We start from the raw sequence: 16,733 nt of genomic DNA, 5'->3' as shown, positions 1-16,733 counted from the left end.
ACTGATACAAACCACGACATGGATGCACTTCAAAACCATGCAAAGTGAGAGAAGCCAGACACAAATGGTCCTATATGATTGCAATTATATGAAATACTCAAAATAGGTAAATTCATAGAGACAGAAATTAGTGATTGCAGAGGCTAGAGGAAGGGAGGAGTGTAAGTAACTGTTTAATGGGTACAGGGTTTCCTTTGGAGGTGATAAAAATGTTCTGGAACTAGATGGTGATGGTCACATTATGAATATATCAGATATCATGAGTTGGAAACTTTGCAGTGGTTAACTTTATGTTATGTGAATTTGAGCCTTTTTTTATCTGAAACATACAAATTATTTAAAATTATTAAATAATATGATAAAGAGAGTTTTTCTTGATTATTAGAATGGAGGCAGGAACTGGGCTACTATGACTTCTGTTACGAAGTTCTATTTCTTTCTGACCAGAGCTGAGGTTTATTTCTTAGTGCCTTTCTGATATTCTGTGACTAAAAGGACAGGTACTAATAGTATGGTGTCGGCAGGTATTAAATAAGGGGTAGGGGGGCAGTATAAGTATCAGAGGAAACATAGCCCTTTTCACATGAAAGCATCCTCTCAACTGTATCTAGCACCTTTTCCAGTTGAAGTCTTTTTCCCTCAGCTACCAGAAAACTTGAAACCAAATTCTGCCAAGTTAACTTCATTTGCTTTATGATAGGGTCACTGGTTTAGTAGGTCAGGGCTGCTGAATCTCTGGGTTTCAGTGAAGCACTTGACAAAGTTTCATATCATTGTAACATACCTTTGGGATCTCAGCCTTGTCCCGTCCTGATGTCTTCTTTTAGTCCCATTTTTATGCCCCATTACTAAAAAGCCTAGCAAATGCATTGGTTAACAGACTCACAATCTAAAACAGATAGAAATGATAAAATATAACAAGATTAATTTTATCAGGTAAATGTTAACTGTTGTACTTGGGATGAAAAAACACAACTGAAAAAGGTAACCATTGGAAGGACAAGACTTAATAGCAACATATGCAATAACGAATAACAGCAGCATGTGATCACTCCTAACCTCTTAATATGAGCTAAACCTCTTAATATGAGCTAGCACAAATGGGTTGTTTAAGTGTAGTGTTGAAAATGACTCCGCACTAATCAGGCCACATCTGGGGCATTGTCGTCCATTCCATTTTACAAGACACTTTGACAAACTGAAAATAAATCCAGAGGTCTTATGTCAGAGATGATGAAGATAACATTCAAACCCCCGTGTCATGAGACACAGTTGAAGAAAACAGGAATGGCTTGTCTTGAAAATATTGGCAGTCTTCAAACAATGAAAACTATACTAAGGAAGAAAAAGGAAAAAGAACAGAATTGACTGCCTTGTATGGTCATGAAAGCATTTAAGCAAAGACTTAGTGGTCATTTTCCAGAAGTATTCTTGATGATTAAAGGGTGAAACATAGTAACTAAAGTGTGTTTCAGCCTTAAGATTGTTTAGATCTCCATAATTACTAGAAATTAGGTAATATGAGGATGAGGAAAGAGAGAACATGTTGGTTTATTTTTTTTTAATGTTTATTTTTGAGAGAGAGAGCGGGGGAAGGGCAGAGAAAGAGAAAGGGAGGCAGAATCCAAAGCAAGCTTGGAGTTGTCGGCACAGAGCAGGACGCAGGGATCAGACTCACAAACCATGAGATCATGATCTGAGCTGAAGTTGGACACTTAACTGACTGAGCCACCCAGGCACCCCGAGAAAATGTAGGTTTAAACAACGTTCTAATAAACCAGTGTTCAAATATTTATTAGATGTGTCTACTTCAAGGCATTGTTGAAGGCACTCGCCTCCTCTGAATAACTCAGAAGTGATGACATTTTCCTATTTGACTTGGTATCAGTGGGAAGATAACTTCTTTCCTTGGCTTTGTTTTATAGTCTAGTCTCCTGAGACAAGACATGGGGCTTGGAAGCCCAGCACAGCTGTCTTCTTCAGGGAAACCGGGGGCGCCGTACTACTCGTTCTCTGCCACAAGTTCCAGGAGAAGACCACTCCATGACTCTGCAGCACTCGGTAAGTGTGTTGTACAACCCACCCTGTCTTAACAGATGTTTCTTTTTTTCTCCCCCCTTAGTCTTTACTTCTGGCTGCACTTTTATTTACAAGAAATTTGGTTTTTTAGGTATCATATTGATATTAGGACTTATTTGCATAAAATAATATATCTATTAGATATTTAATAAACAGTCAATGTGATACTCTTCTTTGGTCATCATAAGAGGAACTAAATAGTGAAAATGAGATGAGTTTTTCCTATTGTAATAAAAATGTTATGTGCTAATATTAACACCTTATTTTTGACTAAGATTAATATAATGCTGAACAGTTTACAAAGTGGTTTTACAGACTTTCTCATCTCATTAGTATAACAGATCTGCTAATCAGTATATTTAACATAAACTGAGGCTCAGGAGGACACTTTCGTATAATTAGTAGGTGGTTTACCCAGGATAAGATTAAGATTTTTCTGACTCCACGTCCAGTATTTTTTTACATATTAGTTGCTTCTACTCCCCAATTTTTAAATAATTGAGATAAAATCGAACATATTAAAATTCACAGCTCAATGATACTTAGTACATTCACAGTGCTGCGAAGCCATCATCTCCCTCTCCCTCCAAAACATCACCTCAGTAGGAACCTCTGCACCTATTAAATTTTGAACCCTCATTTTCTTTAGCTTCCTTCTTTTATGTTTTATACATAGCCTAACAAGGCCAGTCTGTTTTGTGTTGCTGCTTTTTCAGCAAGCCTCAGGTATACTCTGACACCTTATTCAAGCAGTATTTAAATGTTAGAATTTTTGGTAATTCCTACCAAGGAATCCTTTATACAAGAAACCCGAAGTTGCACAGGATGTTTATATCAAAGATATGGCAGCTTTTGAAATAAATATAGCTCACTGAAAGAAATTATGCCATAGTTATGTATTCCACAAATATTTGTTGACTGCTTCCAATTCATAAATCTACCTTCTGTCAAACCTCGAGGTTTCCAAAATAGCCCTAGTCCATGGGTCTAGAGTATGCTTGAAGGTACACAATAGCAAAGATGGTCATGTTTAGAATAGAAAGCTCTGACTAGACTGTGCCTACCTCTCAGCATTATGGGTGATTTAATATATGTACTGATAAAGTAAGCCCAGATGATTTAGACCAGTATATTGTTTGTTACTGAAGAAATAATAAATTGTAAAGCATCTTTCCTCTGTCTTTATTACCTTTATTTCCTCAAATGAGTTAGGGTAAGAACACTCATATAAGTCTGGATGTGTAAGTGTCACTCTAGAGAAATATCTTCTTAGTATGCTATGTGAGCAAATACAATTACAAAAAGCACTAATATGGACCAATATACTATTACTTAAGCACCTCAGCCAAGGCTTGGTACCCAGAGAGGCCCACTCATTTCCTAGGTGAATAACATTTAGTGGATTATCATTCCATTCTTCATTGTTATTTCTCACTCAGCCACTCACTGTTTCTTGGCATTGCAGTTACTCATAAAATCTCAGAGTTGAAAGGACTTCAGAGATCATCTACACCTACCTTAGCATCTTCTGAAGCTATTTAGATGCTTTAGAAAATCAACATTTTGCAAAACAGCATCTAGCTATTTAATTTATAAACATTTTGCCATAGAATTTAATATAAACTAATAATAACAGCTAAAATGTATTGTCACTCTCTGTTACACACTGCCCTGAACACCTTTCATGTATTATCTCTATTACAATAACTCTAAAAGGTGTTACCCCTTTTTACATCTTATGCAGTTCAAGTTCAGAGAGAGTAAAAGTAACTTGCCCAAGTTTACATAGCTGCTATATGATGCAGCTGAAATTTGAATCCAGCCAGCTTACTCAAACTGTTATACTTTGCAACCCCTCAGAAGTGAACTATGAATCCCAAACATGATTTTAAATGTGACATTATATATGTAATTGTGTAGTGACAGCCAACAATGAGATAAAAATATGAAAGAAAAATTTCTGAGCCACCTGGGTGGCTCAGTCAGTTAAGCATCAGACTTCGGCTCAGGTCATGAGGTCACAGTGGGTTCGAGCCCCATGTTGGTCTCTGTGCTGATAGCTCGGAGTCTGGAGCCTGCTTTGGATTCTGTGTTTCTGTCTCTCTGCCTGCCTCTCTCTCTCTCTGTCTCTCTCTCTCTCTCTCTCTCTCAAAAATAAATGGTAAAAAAATATTTTTTTTAATTTGTTATCACATTGGAGGAAAAAACTGTCCTACACTAAATAGCAACATCTTTTAGTAGTAATTAATCCAAAATACATTGATGAGAGCTCCACACTGACAGGAGCAGTTCAGTTGACTTTCTTGGCATAGAGTATGAGTTTTGCTCAAAGGATGCTGTATTTATGAGTTGTAAAGAGTTGGGTTCTAGAAAAGCCTCACAAAGAAGAAAAAATTTGCTTCTAAGTTTTATAAATATAGAGTTTGCCAGATGTTGTTTATCTTTGGCACTTTTGTTTTAAGGAAATATAGGCTGCCTCTTGGTGGAGGGACTTAAATGATAATGAATGCTTTTCCCCCCTTTTTATTGTATAAAATTTTTCCACATGCTACACATGCTTATACAGTTGCTTTCTTAGCTTTGCAGCTTCCTGGCATAGTCACTATAAAGAGTCCCAGCCCTAATTTAAATGAATTTCATTCTTTCTTAAACAACCATGTGTCTTATTATATCATATAATTTATGACTCAGGAAAATATCTGCCTGTTTAATTCTCATTTTTACAGTTTGCAAAAATAGTTTACTTTACATTAGCCTTCTTAATAGTGAACACTTATGAAAAATCCTGAGTTTCATCCATTATTTGTGTAAGATTGAAAAGCTGCACTTAATACCTTTTTTTAATAATAAATAAAATGGACAAGTTTTAAATGTTAAGTTTTAGAGATATGTAAAATTGAAATACCAAGTGAGGCTGGTTGGCTATCTGTGAAAATACTCATGTTTTCATTTATGTCAATAAATTACTTAAGTCTTATAAAGAAATATACTTTCTCTAGTTATTTTTTGGAAATATATATAAACAGCCAAGGATAAATGACACAATCAGTGCTTAATTTGCAGTTTTAACCACACACTGTTTGTGGAGGTTTTTTTTAATGCTTATTTATTTTTGAGAGAGGAGGAGAGACAAACAGTGAAGAGGGGGTGGGGCAGAGAGAGAGGGAAATACAGAATCTGAAGCATGCTCCTGGCTCAGAGCTGTCACTGCAGGGCTGGACCCGTGGCTCGAACTCACGAACCCTAAGATCATGACCTGAGCCAAAGTCGGAGGCTTAACTGACTGAGCCAGCCAGGTGCCCCAACCATACATTGTTAACAGTAAATGTTCTTACAGAATCCTGGATGACATTGTATATGACAGTGCCTGTATGTAATAGTTTATATAGCATTTCTCTGACATAATGACAACCATAATTTTTTATTTATTAAATTTTATTTCAAATGTTTAACATAGTTGTAGCATAGCATTAACTTTAATAACTGCTGAATATCAAGTTTTTAAACCTAACTGTTAATATGATGTGGACACTAAATTTGTTAAACAGTTGTACTTTTAAAGAGCCCCTCTGCAAATGACAGTGTCTAGTGTGGAGCCTGGCACATAAATGGGTACCTAAGAAATGTTAATTCTCTTCCCTCACACAGGGTTATTGCTTTGTTTGTTTTTTGTTTTACTTTGTTTGCTTTCATCCCCCTAAACTTATGGGAATATGTATTTCAGAATGTATCACTTCATTAGGAGAATTGTTTTGCCCGAGAACCAGTTAGAAAGAATGAGGCCCTCATTCCTATATTCCCTTGCTTACTCCTAAATATTGGAAGACCAGAAAAGCGCTAGAAGGGGAAAAACTCTTTTCTATTCAACTGAATTCTAATGTTTTCTAATATAAATGCTGACAAAATACATTGTTTTCCATATGCAGATCCTTTGCAAGCAAAGAAAGTCAGAAAGGTGCCTCCTGGTTTGCCTTCTTCAGTAAGTACCCATTTTTTTGACTTTGTGGTAAACAACTGATTTCAGCTATTCAGTATTTGCTGGCTATAGGGATATATTCGATTGGTGTCAGCAGGCACACTTCACATAGTAACTGTTCACTGTTGAACGGAATCATTGATTGAGATAAATCTACATTTAATGTTAGGTTTTTAGATTTCTCTGCAGTAATTTGTAGCTTACTCATATGCTGTTACTCTGTGTCCCTGTCATTTGAATTCCCCTCTTGGGAAGAGGACTAGGCCGGTAGCTGTCAAAGAAGATCTCCTGTACAGGTCTTTTGATGTTTAATTAGTCATTATGTTGCTGAACAGGAGGACAGACAGAGATTAATAGCTGAGAATCTTAGAAATTTACATTTGTAATAATCCCAGTGGAGCTAAAGACATTAAGATTCGGAGGACATGTTCGGCTCAGCTTGCCTCAGTAGGACTGAAGTTATTAATATGCATAAATCACCAAGTCAGATGTTCATTGTGAAGCCCTTGTGGATTTTAAAGCCTTCATTAAGCCTTTCCTAACTTCAGCCTAGCATCAGGAAAGCTTTCAAGCAACTAGTTTGTTGATCCCTCTTTGCTCAAAAAATGTATCCTTTGAGAATAAAGAGCTTTCATGAAGGAGGTTGGAAAGGTTTGGTGAACAATCGTTAATGGTGGTGATAATCTAATACTGTAGGGGTGTTTGTGCTATTAAATATACTTTATTCTAAAGAGTAAAGTATTTGTAAATGAACCTACATCATAAATCCACCTACATTTAAAAAATCCCTGGTGTGAGAAAGGAAATCTTTTTTCCTCTCTCCCTTTGCTTAGAACAAATGGGGAATGGGGCTTTTGGACTGAGGCCCCATGCCTTGTAGGGTACATCTCTTTGTTGTGTAAATGGATGTTGGGCTTTTATTTGGCAGTACTTAACACATGGGCGCAGGTGCTGCTGGATGAGTCACAGCTCATCGAAGTATACACTGAATGGAATATCCGGCTTGGCAAGTAGTAATCTAGAAGGAGCAGCATGGGTCTGAGCTCTATTTTTTATTAAGGCTGAAGTAGAGATATCATCTTTTTGGTTGTTTGCCTGCCTTCTTTCCTGTGTTCTTCCCCTGCCTTCTCTTCCGTATGATACATGAAAACTCAAATTTGAAATCCTCTTTGAAACTCAGTTCCAGATGGACTGAGTTTTATGCAGCCTAGGGCAGCTGTGCTCTGAACCTGCAGCCTACCTGGAAGGTTGGATTGCAGCTGCAGGCATTCTTAAAAGCTTTTGCTTGCATAAGCACTTGGGCCCACTAGAGGCTGAATAGCTGCTTGATAAACAAAATGAACACAATGCCTCAAATCATTATTCCCGAAGACAGGAATTTTTTTTCAATAACAGCTAAAAATAGTTGGGCAATTTACATTTTAACAGTTGTATGCTGTGCAGGGGTAGGTGGTTCAGCAGTATAACAGATGATTTCTGCTAGATTAACAGAAATCATATTTAAAACTGACAGAACTGCTAAAACATGTTAACTGTACGATTTTCTTGTTATTTATTGCTATAATTCTATGAAAGTAATAAAAGTTAAATTACATGTTAATACTTAGAACTACACAGGTGAAAAAAAATACAAGGTTTGAAAATGGAAAATTCTCTCATTTCTTCTTAGGCTGACATTGATTTTAAGAAACAGTATTTTCATTGTTTTTTCATATTGAAAACAAAAAGGGCAATATAGAACATCCTGGAAAAAGAATAGACACTGGAGGAAACCAGTATTCTTTCCAGTCCTAATTATAGCAGCATTCACTACTTGGAGGTAATTCTCTGTATTGTTTCATGTGTCAGACCCAGCCACAGGGAAATGAAAACCACTGAATTCTGAACTTCAATTACTTTGAGAACCATTAGAAAATTTTATAAGCCAAGCCCACTTGTGTATTGTGTTAATAACTACCTTACTTGGGATTTACTAGGTATTTGTACAGAACAGAATAGAATTCAGTGTTTTCAATTTTATATTTAACATCTGCATCAAACATACACTACTCAGAACCATGATGAAAATAGGTTATTTTTGTAATGTTTTATTTATTTCTGAGAGAGAGAGTATGTGAGCAGGGGAGGGTCAGAGAGAGAGGGAGACACAGAATCTGAAACAGGCTCCAGGCTCTGAGCTAGCTCTCAACATAGAGCCTGACGCAGGGCTCGAACCCATGAACTGTGAGATCATGACTGGAGCCAAAGCCAGACACTCAACCGACTGACCCACCCAGGCGCCCCTGAAAATAGTTTTTAAACATATTGAATGTCATTAAGGATATATAAAGAATAAATGCATTTTAATTCATTGAAAGTATGTTAAATACTATGTTGAAATCTTAAGTTTTTTAAAGAAAATTTTTTTAACTTTAGAAATAGATACTCCAACTTCGGCTCAGGTCATGACCTCACGGTTCTGAGTTCAGGCTCCACGTTGGGCTCTGTGCTGACAGCTCAGAGCCTGGAGTCCACCTCAGATTCTGTGTTTCCCCCTCTCTGCCCTCCCCTGCTCTCTCTCTCCCTCCCTCTCTCTCTCTCTCTCTCTCTCTCTCTCTCTCAAAAGTAAACATTAAAAAAAATTTTTAAAGATACTTTGATAAATATTCCCAAAATAATGAACTTCTGGGAATACTTATGGTTACCCTCTACCTTTTCAGTATATAAAGCAAATGAGAATTTAAAGTCACAGCTTTCTATTGGAATCCTTTTATTGAAATACATGTAATTTATAGATCTTTAACAATTTTAATTGTAAAAAGGTATAAAAATGAAAGTGGACTGTGTATATTTTATTTCATGATCATTTGAGTATCATACTTCCTAAACCAAACTAGAAACTTGGCAGTAACATCTTAGATTTCACAGTTTGCTGTTTATCCAAAATATCTTTAATCATCATGAAAATACATGTTATCCTTTTACTAAAGAAACAATAGAAGAGCTAGGATAATATTGTACTGTTCATACTGCTACAGAAAACCAGAGGCAGGTTTATTTAACATGCAAAACATTAATAATCTATATAGTTGACCAAAGAGCATTAGCCTTTTCCTTTTGTAAGCCATGATATAAATTTAGGTTTCGTAAGCACAAACCTCAGCTCTGCAGAGACAACTGAATGGTAATTCCTGTCTGTGGATTAAGGTCCAGTAAGTGTGTGCTGGCAACATTAAAGCAGCATGATTAGTACGGTTAAGAGACTGATCTGCTCAAATCTGCTGGCTCATTTAGTGATTGTTTGTATGACCCGGTTAGTCCTTAGAAAATTTGAAGTGGGAAATCTGAACTTCCTTACAGGTCTAAAAATGCTAAGTATTTATGATTTAAAACTGATATGCCCAATACATAACCAAAAAGCACAGTGGGCATAGTTTTCTTCCTACTGATAAAAAAAATATGTATATCCTTAAGCACATTGAATTTTCCACTTGCTTTTCCAGATAGATTAAAATAGTGGACAAAGTAAACCTGTAGCAATAACATTGGAATGCTGCTTAGATATTGAAAAGTCTAACATAGACACACACCATCATTACCTTCAGGGAACATACCATATAGCATGAGAAACAAGCATTCAGTGAATTAATTATATTGCAGTGAGGCAGGTATAGGTATAGGCAGGTATACCAAAGACTCTAGAAACGTAGGGTGAGTAGAATTAACCCTGCCTTGGGAATTATTAATGACCTCAGGAGTTGACATTTGAGCTGTGTTTGGAAAGATGAGTAGCGATTCTTCTGTTAGAGAAGAGGGAGAATGAAAGGACAGGTAAAAGGCATAGACATGAAAAAATAAACACATGCTCAGGACACATCCAGAAGTACAGCATTACTGGATTCCACACTAAATACAACTTTTGTGCTTTTCCTATGGCAGACCTACTTTGCCACTCCAGAGGAGGATTGGGGAACGTATAAAATCAGTTCTGATATGAAAAGGTATAAACTGTCATAGCAGTCTACCCTGGATAAAGTCCTAAAGTATCCTGGCCAATTAATAATAAGTGGCATTTGAATTGTTAAGGTTTTTCTGGGAAACTTTTAGAGGCATGGGACTTTGACTTTGTGGGGTGTTTTCCTCCTTTTTTAGGGCTCCTGAACCTCCTCTCCCTTTCTCTAGCCCCCAACTTTGTTCCTATATGTATACCACTCGTTTTCTTTTTATCTCTGTCAGATTTGTACTAAGATATAATATTTAAGGAAATTTTGAAGAACTGGATAGTGATAGGGGGCAATTGTGGTTTTATCCTAGTAATTTTTGGAAAAAAAAACGAAACATTTGTAGTGTATTTGTTAACATCCCTTACAGCCTCACTGTCCGTCTGTTAGAGAGGTGCAGGACTTACATGTATGAAAATCTCTATTAACCATTATCCGTATTATCGTAATCTCTAATCTTTGCAACACACACCTCTTTAAGATAACTAAATATACTCTTCTTAAAAATGAGGAAATTGAGACTCAGATATTAAGTAACTTGCCCAAGATCACACATGAAGCCAAGATTACAACCTAATTTAATATCAAAGACATTTTCTGTTTATTATGAATGTTAAAACATATTACATATCTTGGTTTACTCATAAAACATCCTGTTCAGTATATTCAATTCAAACCATAGTTTATTCTGTCAATTACATTTTTGTTGGTCAAATTTATTTTTAATTGCATTTGTTCTTTTAAGAACCTATCAGCATCTGAAAGGATGATGTAAAAAAGGGCAGACTTTCCAGTCCAGCAGATAATGGGTTTTATCTGGCCTCGGCTGCTTTTTATTTTAAAACCTTGGAGAACTTGCTTTTAAGTTTTCTAAAACAGTAGGTTCTATTTGTAAAAAAGGAGATAATGCCTGTCTAAAATGTTAGTGTGTAGGTATCCTATGCCTAACATGTGTCTATCATATAATAGACACTCAATAAAGGTTATTTTTTCTAGTTCCTACCAGTAGAGCCTGAAATTTGAAGAACTTTAGGATTTCATTTTTACCAAATTTTGCTGAAAAGCATAAGTAAGGGTTTAAAAACATAAGGAAGGATAAAAGTTAGACTAAAAGATAAAAAATATTATGTTTCCTAGACTTGCATTTGTAATGTATATGCTTGACACATGAGTGGTAAATTTTAACTGCTCTTGTTGTTTAGAAAGCATTTATTTTCAGAAAAGGAACCTCCAAAAGGAAATAAAATATGACAAACCAAATTCTGCTACCTAGAATTCATACTAGTTATTTTTGTTTTCTGAATTATCAGAAACCTATCCCATTTTTATCATTTGTTTAACATGTTTATGTCCCTCTGAAGCACTTCTCAGATGTAATTTCTTTGTTCTTTATTCTTTATTTTTTAATTTAGTGTTAGTATTTTCAGACATAGAGCCTTTTTTTAATATACTGCAGAAGATGCAGAATTCTGAAATGAGAAGCACTTTCAAGATTTATATCACCAGAAAAAATTCGAATGTCATTTTTTAGATCCAGATTCTTCCTACAGTTTTGTTCCTGTTCAGTAGCATATAAAAACATCTTTTGAACATCATATTTTAATATCTTTTTTAACATGGCATGTATTCATTATTCATTTTGACTATAACTGGCTTACAGTCCCTTATATAGGCTGATGACACAGTCTGTTTCTTAATCAAATGCTATGCTGTTCTGTGTCCTTTATTTTTGAGTGTGTATATATTTTCCCCACAAAAGCTATTACCATTTATCACATAATTTCTTTGCTCTTTAGTTAAACTCTCAAAGTGTATTTTACCACCCCAGGCAGGCATTAAAAAAAAATTTTTTTTTGCTGACTCTTACCCCCATAAGGAACTTGGATTCTGAGATAAATCAAAGCAGCTTAGAATCCACTTTTTCTTATTTTGCTGTGGATAGGCTGAGTTCCGTTGCCTTTCATTTGATAATTGGCTGTAGTTCAGGAAACTATGCCTTCTTTCTCCCAAAATGTTTATGGGATTTTATGTTGTTAGAAATGGCTTTTTAGAAATTAAGGTTAATCTTGAGTTATTTTTAGTAGTAAATATGAAATTTCAGAGGCAGACTTTGAGATGACTGCAGATATCCACATATTCCCAAACCACAATGGCCACTAAACATGACCAATGATCTAGCATTTTCATGTATATACTAAATAAAATTAGAGTATTAAATGGAGATGATCAGAGTATAAAATCTCCAAGGTGGCTAAATTGAAGATTTTTTTAAATAGGAAAGAGAGGACAAATACAAGTTTCTATATTTATGCAGGAATATAAAATGGTAAATATGAGTAACTTGGAAAACTATCATCTAAAAGATTACTAGCAAGCTGAGCCACTTAGGAAAAGGTCAAGGGTTAGAACCATAGAGAAACTGTTCTCTCCAGTTTATCCACGAAAATAGCAAGCAAGATGAGCAACAAGTAGAATACTCTCAAAGGGAGTGTCCTATGCAAGTCACTAGGAAGCTAAAATAACAGAGTGATTACAGAAATTATAATTATAGGGCTTTTTATAGGACTTTAATACTAGCAGGAATCCTAGTGCTTCTGGAACAACAGTATTTACACGCAGCACCAGCTTCAGCTTAGCTTCATGAGTGAGCCCTCCAGTTCTTGAACTTGAGTGGAATATGTATTAGCTTAGCTCCTTTGGCAGACAAGCCTAGAGGGCACCCAGCAACTGTAGGTACTTAAGAGTTTCTTATTTCTGGCCATTAAGTAAATGGTCTCTATTTGAAGTCCACTGCAATATAAAATTTCCAAAGTGGCCGATTCTTTCTCTGCCTTTATAGGTCAGACTAACAGACATATCTTAGTGTATAAAGGGAATGGTTCTATAATCCATTCCAGACTTATATTCAGTTTGGTCATTGAACAAAAGATTTTCTTCATACATTAATATGCTGATAGTAACTACTGTTCAGAACAGTGTCGATAATAGGCTTTTATTCCATAGTTTTAAGATGTTCATTTTTGTAAGGAGCCAGTAATGTCTTTGATCTTATTTTAAGTCAAAGCACAGAAGGAAAAGTAACCAGTGAGTAAGTACTGTATATCCAGTTGTTTGTACTAATGTGGTTGTACAACCATGATGATATTTGTTATTTTCTGACCTCTCCTCTATTTTTTAAAAAAGAAAGAACATCTGAATTTCAGAGCTGGCTTTTAAGGTTTATTGAACTCTTCAGTTGCTGATATTTCAGATCTTTAAGACTTCACAAAGCAGACATAGGATAAGACCCAATGTGTGTTTGTGTGTGTAACTTGTCTGGTTTTTAAAGGATATGTGGTGGTTGAATTCTGTGAATACTTTGAGTTTAAGCCCAATGTTAAGGTATTCTACATCGATATAATCATCAAAGGGTTTTGCTGCTGTTGTTTAAATATAATGCAGTTGAGGATTATTTTTGCAAGTATAAGAAAGAAGGAATAAATTAAGAAGTTCTAAGTTTTATCACTGGGGATGTTTGAGACTGGATTTCATTCTAAGTTAAGGAAAACAGTTACATCCTAAGTAATTTGGTGACATGAAATTTGCTATATCTGATACTCCTTTGTTTAACCAGTAGTGATTTCACTTTGAAAAGTCACTTATTATCCTTGTATAATATCTAATTTCAAGGACTTTAATGTATGCTATATAGATAAGTACATAGTTAGACTTTTAAGCATTTTAAAAAGCCCTGCTGGGGCACCTGGGTGGCTCAGTCGGTTAAGCGTCCGACTTCGCCTCAGGTCATGATCTCACGGTTCATGGGTTGGAGCCCTGTGTCGGGCTCTGTGTTGATAGCTAGCTCAGAGCCTGGAGCCTGTTTCAGATTCTGTTATCTCCCTCTCTCTCTCTGACCCTCCTCTGCTCACACTGCCTCTCCCTCTCTCTCTATCTCAGAAATAAATAAAAACAAACAAAAAAATAATAATAAAATAAAAGTACTGCTAATCCAGAGGTAGTTTCTAATTTCTCCTTTGTGTTTTTTTAAATTTTTAAATTTTTAAAATTTATTTTTGAGAGAGAGAGACAGCGTGAGCAGGGGAAGGTCAGAGAGAGAGGGAGACACAGAATCCGAAACAGGCTCCAGGCTCTGAGCTAGCTGCCAGCACAGAGCCCGACGCAGGTCTCAAACCCACGAACTGTAAGATCATGACCTGGGCCGAAGTCGGATGCTTAACTGACTGAGCCACCCAGGCGCCCCTCTTTTGTGTTTTTATCAAATAGATTTCAAACAAATTATAATGCATTGGCCATTTAAAGTTTTTTGTCTTTTTTTTTTTTAATGTATGTTTATTTTGAGAGAGAGAGAGCACGAGTGGCTTAGGAACAGAGAGAGAGGATTCCCAAGCTGGCTGCGTGCCATCAGCGCAGAACACTAACATGATGCTCAAACCCATGAAACGTGAGATCATGGCCTGAGCAGAAATCAAGAGTCAGACACTTAACTGACTGAGCCACGCAGGTGCCCAAAGATTTTGTCTTTTATCTTCTGTAATCATTTGAATACATATCTGTAATATGTATTAAATCCAACATATCCATAACATGCCAACATTTTATTAGTGTTCAAAAATAGTTTGATTCTAGAAATTATAGGGGTGCCTGGGTGGCTCATTCATTTAGGCATCTGACCTCGGCTCAGATCATGTTCTCGCAGTCCGTGGGTTTGAGCTCCGTGTCAGGCTCTGTGCTGACAGCTCAGAGCCTGGAGCCTGTTTCAGATTCAGTGTCTCCCTCTCTCTCTGCCCCTCTCTAGCTAATACTCTGTCTCAAAAATAAGTAAACGTTAAAAAAAATTTTTTTAAGAAATTATTTTTCTGGAAAGTTTGCTAGAACTTGTTTACCTTTTTGTTAATAACCAAAATTTCTACTCTTCCTCAGTGTGCTTGACCAGGAGTCAGCAAACTTTTTGTTTTTTTGTGTAAAGGGTTGTGTAGTAAATGTGTTTGGCTTTGTGGGCCAGATGTTCTCTGTAACAACTGTTCATCTTTGCTACCAGAGCATGAAAGAAGCCCCAGATCATACATAAATGAATGGACATGGCTGTGTTTCAGTACAACTTTATTTGTAAAAATCAAACAGTGGGCTATGTTTGGCCCACAGCCATAATTTGCCAATTCCTGCATTAGGCAACACAAGTTATAGGCTTAAAGCAGATACTTGTTATTTTCATAATGTAGTTCCTGTGAAAAACAGACCCAAAGTGAAATAAAATTAGATACTTTTTAGGCCTGTTCCCTGGTTATTTGTGGGGGTTTTTTTAATAGTCATTACCTGATATTCATTAGTCCCTTCTTCATTTTCTTAAGGCTCCAAGCACTGGGCCAGAGTTTATTGTATTAGCAGAAACTTTCCAGAACCTGTATTCTGACTGTGATAATGGAAGAGCCTTAATGTATAAAGTAGATGATACAGTGTCATAATTTTTCTAGATTTAAATGTCACATTTGGTAATATGCAGGAGAGTTTATGACTTCAAAAGTAAGCCCATGAATCAATATATTAGTAAATGATTATTTGAAACAGTTGTGTGTAAAGTATTTAAATAATTTTATTTTGATATAAGCAGTCCTACAATAATATTTTACTTAAACTTATATATATGTATGTGCCCAATCATCATCTTTTGTTCTGGTCCAACTTTCTCATAGAACCAAAAGCTGAAAGATTGTTTCTAGCAGCTTGAGAATGAATTGCAACCAAAATGTGATTGTGAAACTGATTCCATTGCAACATAAGCACTCTATAAACGTGAAAGCTTCATATAAAACTTAAGAGAATCTTCTGTCTCATGACTAGAAAAATCATTTTCTCAATTGATGTTAATCTCTAAATTTATGTGAATATTTATGGATCTTAATATTTCCATTTTTAGTTTTATGATGGCTAGTATTAATAAGAAATAAGTATTAAAACCCTTGTCAAGTTTTCTGACTTCTTTTTAATAATTTTTTAAACTATAAAACTTGATATTATTTGAAATCAAATTATTTTTTCAACATCACCTAAGATATTTATATTTTAAAACCCAGTATTGTTTGAGATAATCTTTTTTTTAAGAAATTACCTAGAAACTTTTTTAAGAATTTTTAAGTTTATTTATTTTAATGGGGGTTGGGGGGGGGTGCTAGAGGGACAGAGAGACAGGGAGACAGAGAATCCCAAGCAGGCTTTGCTGTCAGCACAGAGCCTCACATGGGGCTCAAACTCACCAACAAGAAGATCATGATCTGAGCTGAAGTCATGATGCTCAACCAGCTTAGCCTGTCAGGTGGCCTAATCTTTTTTTTAATGTTTGCTTATTTTTGAGAGAGAGTACACATGTGTGTGCATGTGTGCAAGGAGGAGAGAGGCAGCTTCTGCAATGTCAGCGCAGAGCCCAACGCTGGCTGGAACCCCTGAACTGTGAGATCATGACCCAAGCAGAAGTCAAGATTTGGACACTTAACCTACTGAGCTACCCATGTGCCCCAGAGAGAGAGAGAATCTTAAGCAGGCTCCATGCTCAGCACAGAGCCCAAAGCAGGATTCAATCCCATGACCCTGGGATCATGACCAGAGCAGAAATCAATTAAATGCTCAACCAACTGAGCCACCCATGCCCTTAAAACCCAGTAATTTGAATAAGAATTTGAAACTCTTTCCCACTAGAGTGGGCT

At 36.0% G+C, this 16,733-nt stretch overlaps 1 protein-coding gene across 9 annotated transcripts in view; it reads left to right on the top strand.

Moving 5' to 3' along the window:
- The window catches only part of TCF12 (transcription factor 12), a 361,796-nt gene that overhangs the window by 274,793 nt on the left and 70,270 nt on the right, over positions 1 to 16,733 (top strand). For 8 of the 9 annotated variants that reach the window (XM_077748014.1, XM_077748032.1, XM_077748056.1 and 5 more), the window contains 2 exons: positions 1,926 to 2,061; positions 6,006 to 6,058. In XM_077748014.1, coding sequence (XP_077604140.1) covers positions 1,926 to 2,061; positions 6,006 to 6,058 — 189 coding nt within the window. Of the gene's footprint in view, positions 1 to 1,669; positions 1,752 to 1,925; positions 2,062 to 6,005; positions 6,059 to 16,733 lie in introns of those variants that run through there. The other variant, XM_077748079.1, reaches the window with a different exon arrangement.

Source organism: Crocuta crocuta, unplaced genomic scaffold (assembly GCF_008692635.1).
Source record: "Crocuta crocuta isolate KB4526 unplaced genomic scaffold, BGI_CrCroc_1.0 scaffold130, whole genome shotgun sequence".
In the NCBI taxonomy this organism is placed as follows: Eukaryota; Metazoa; Chordata; class Mammalia; order Carnivora; family Hyaenidae; genus Crocuta; species Crocuta crocuta.
The sequence above is the reverse complement of the archived record's forward strand: the minus strand, read 5'-3'. Positions and strand labels throughout refer to the sequence as shown.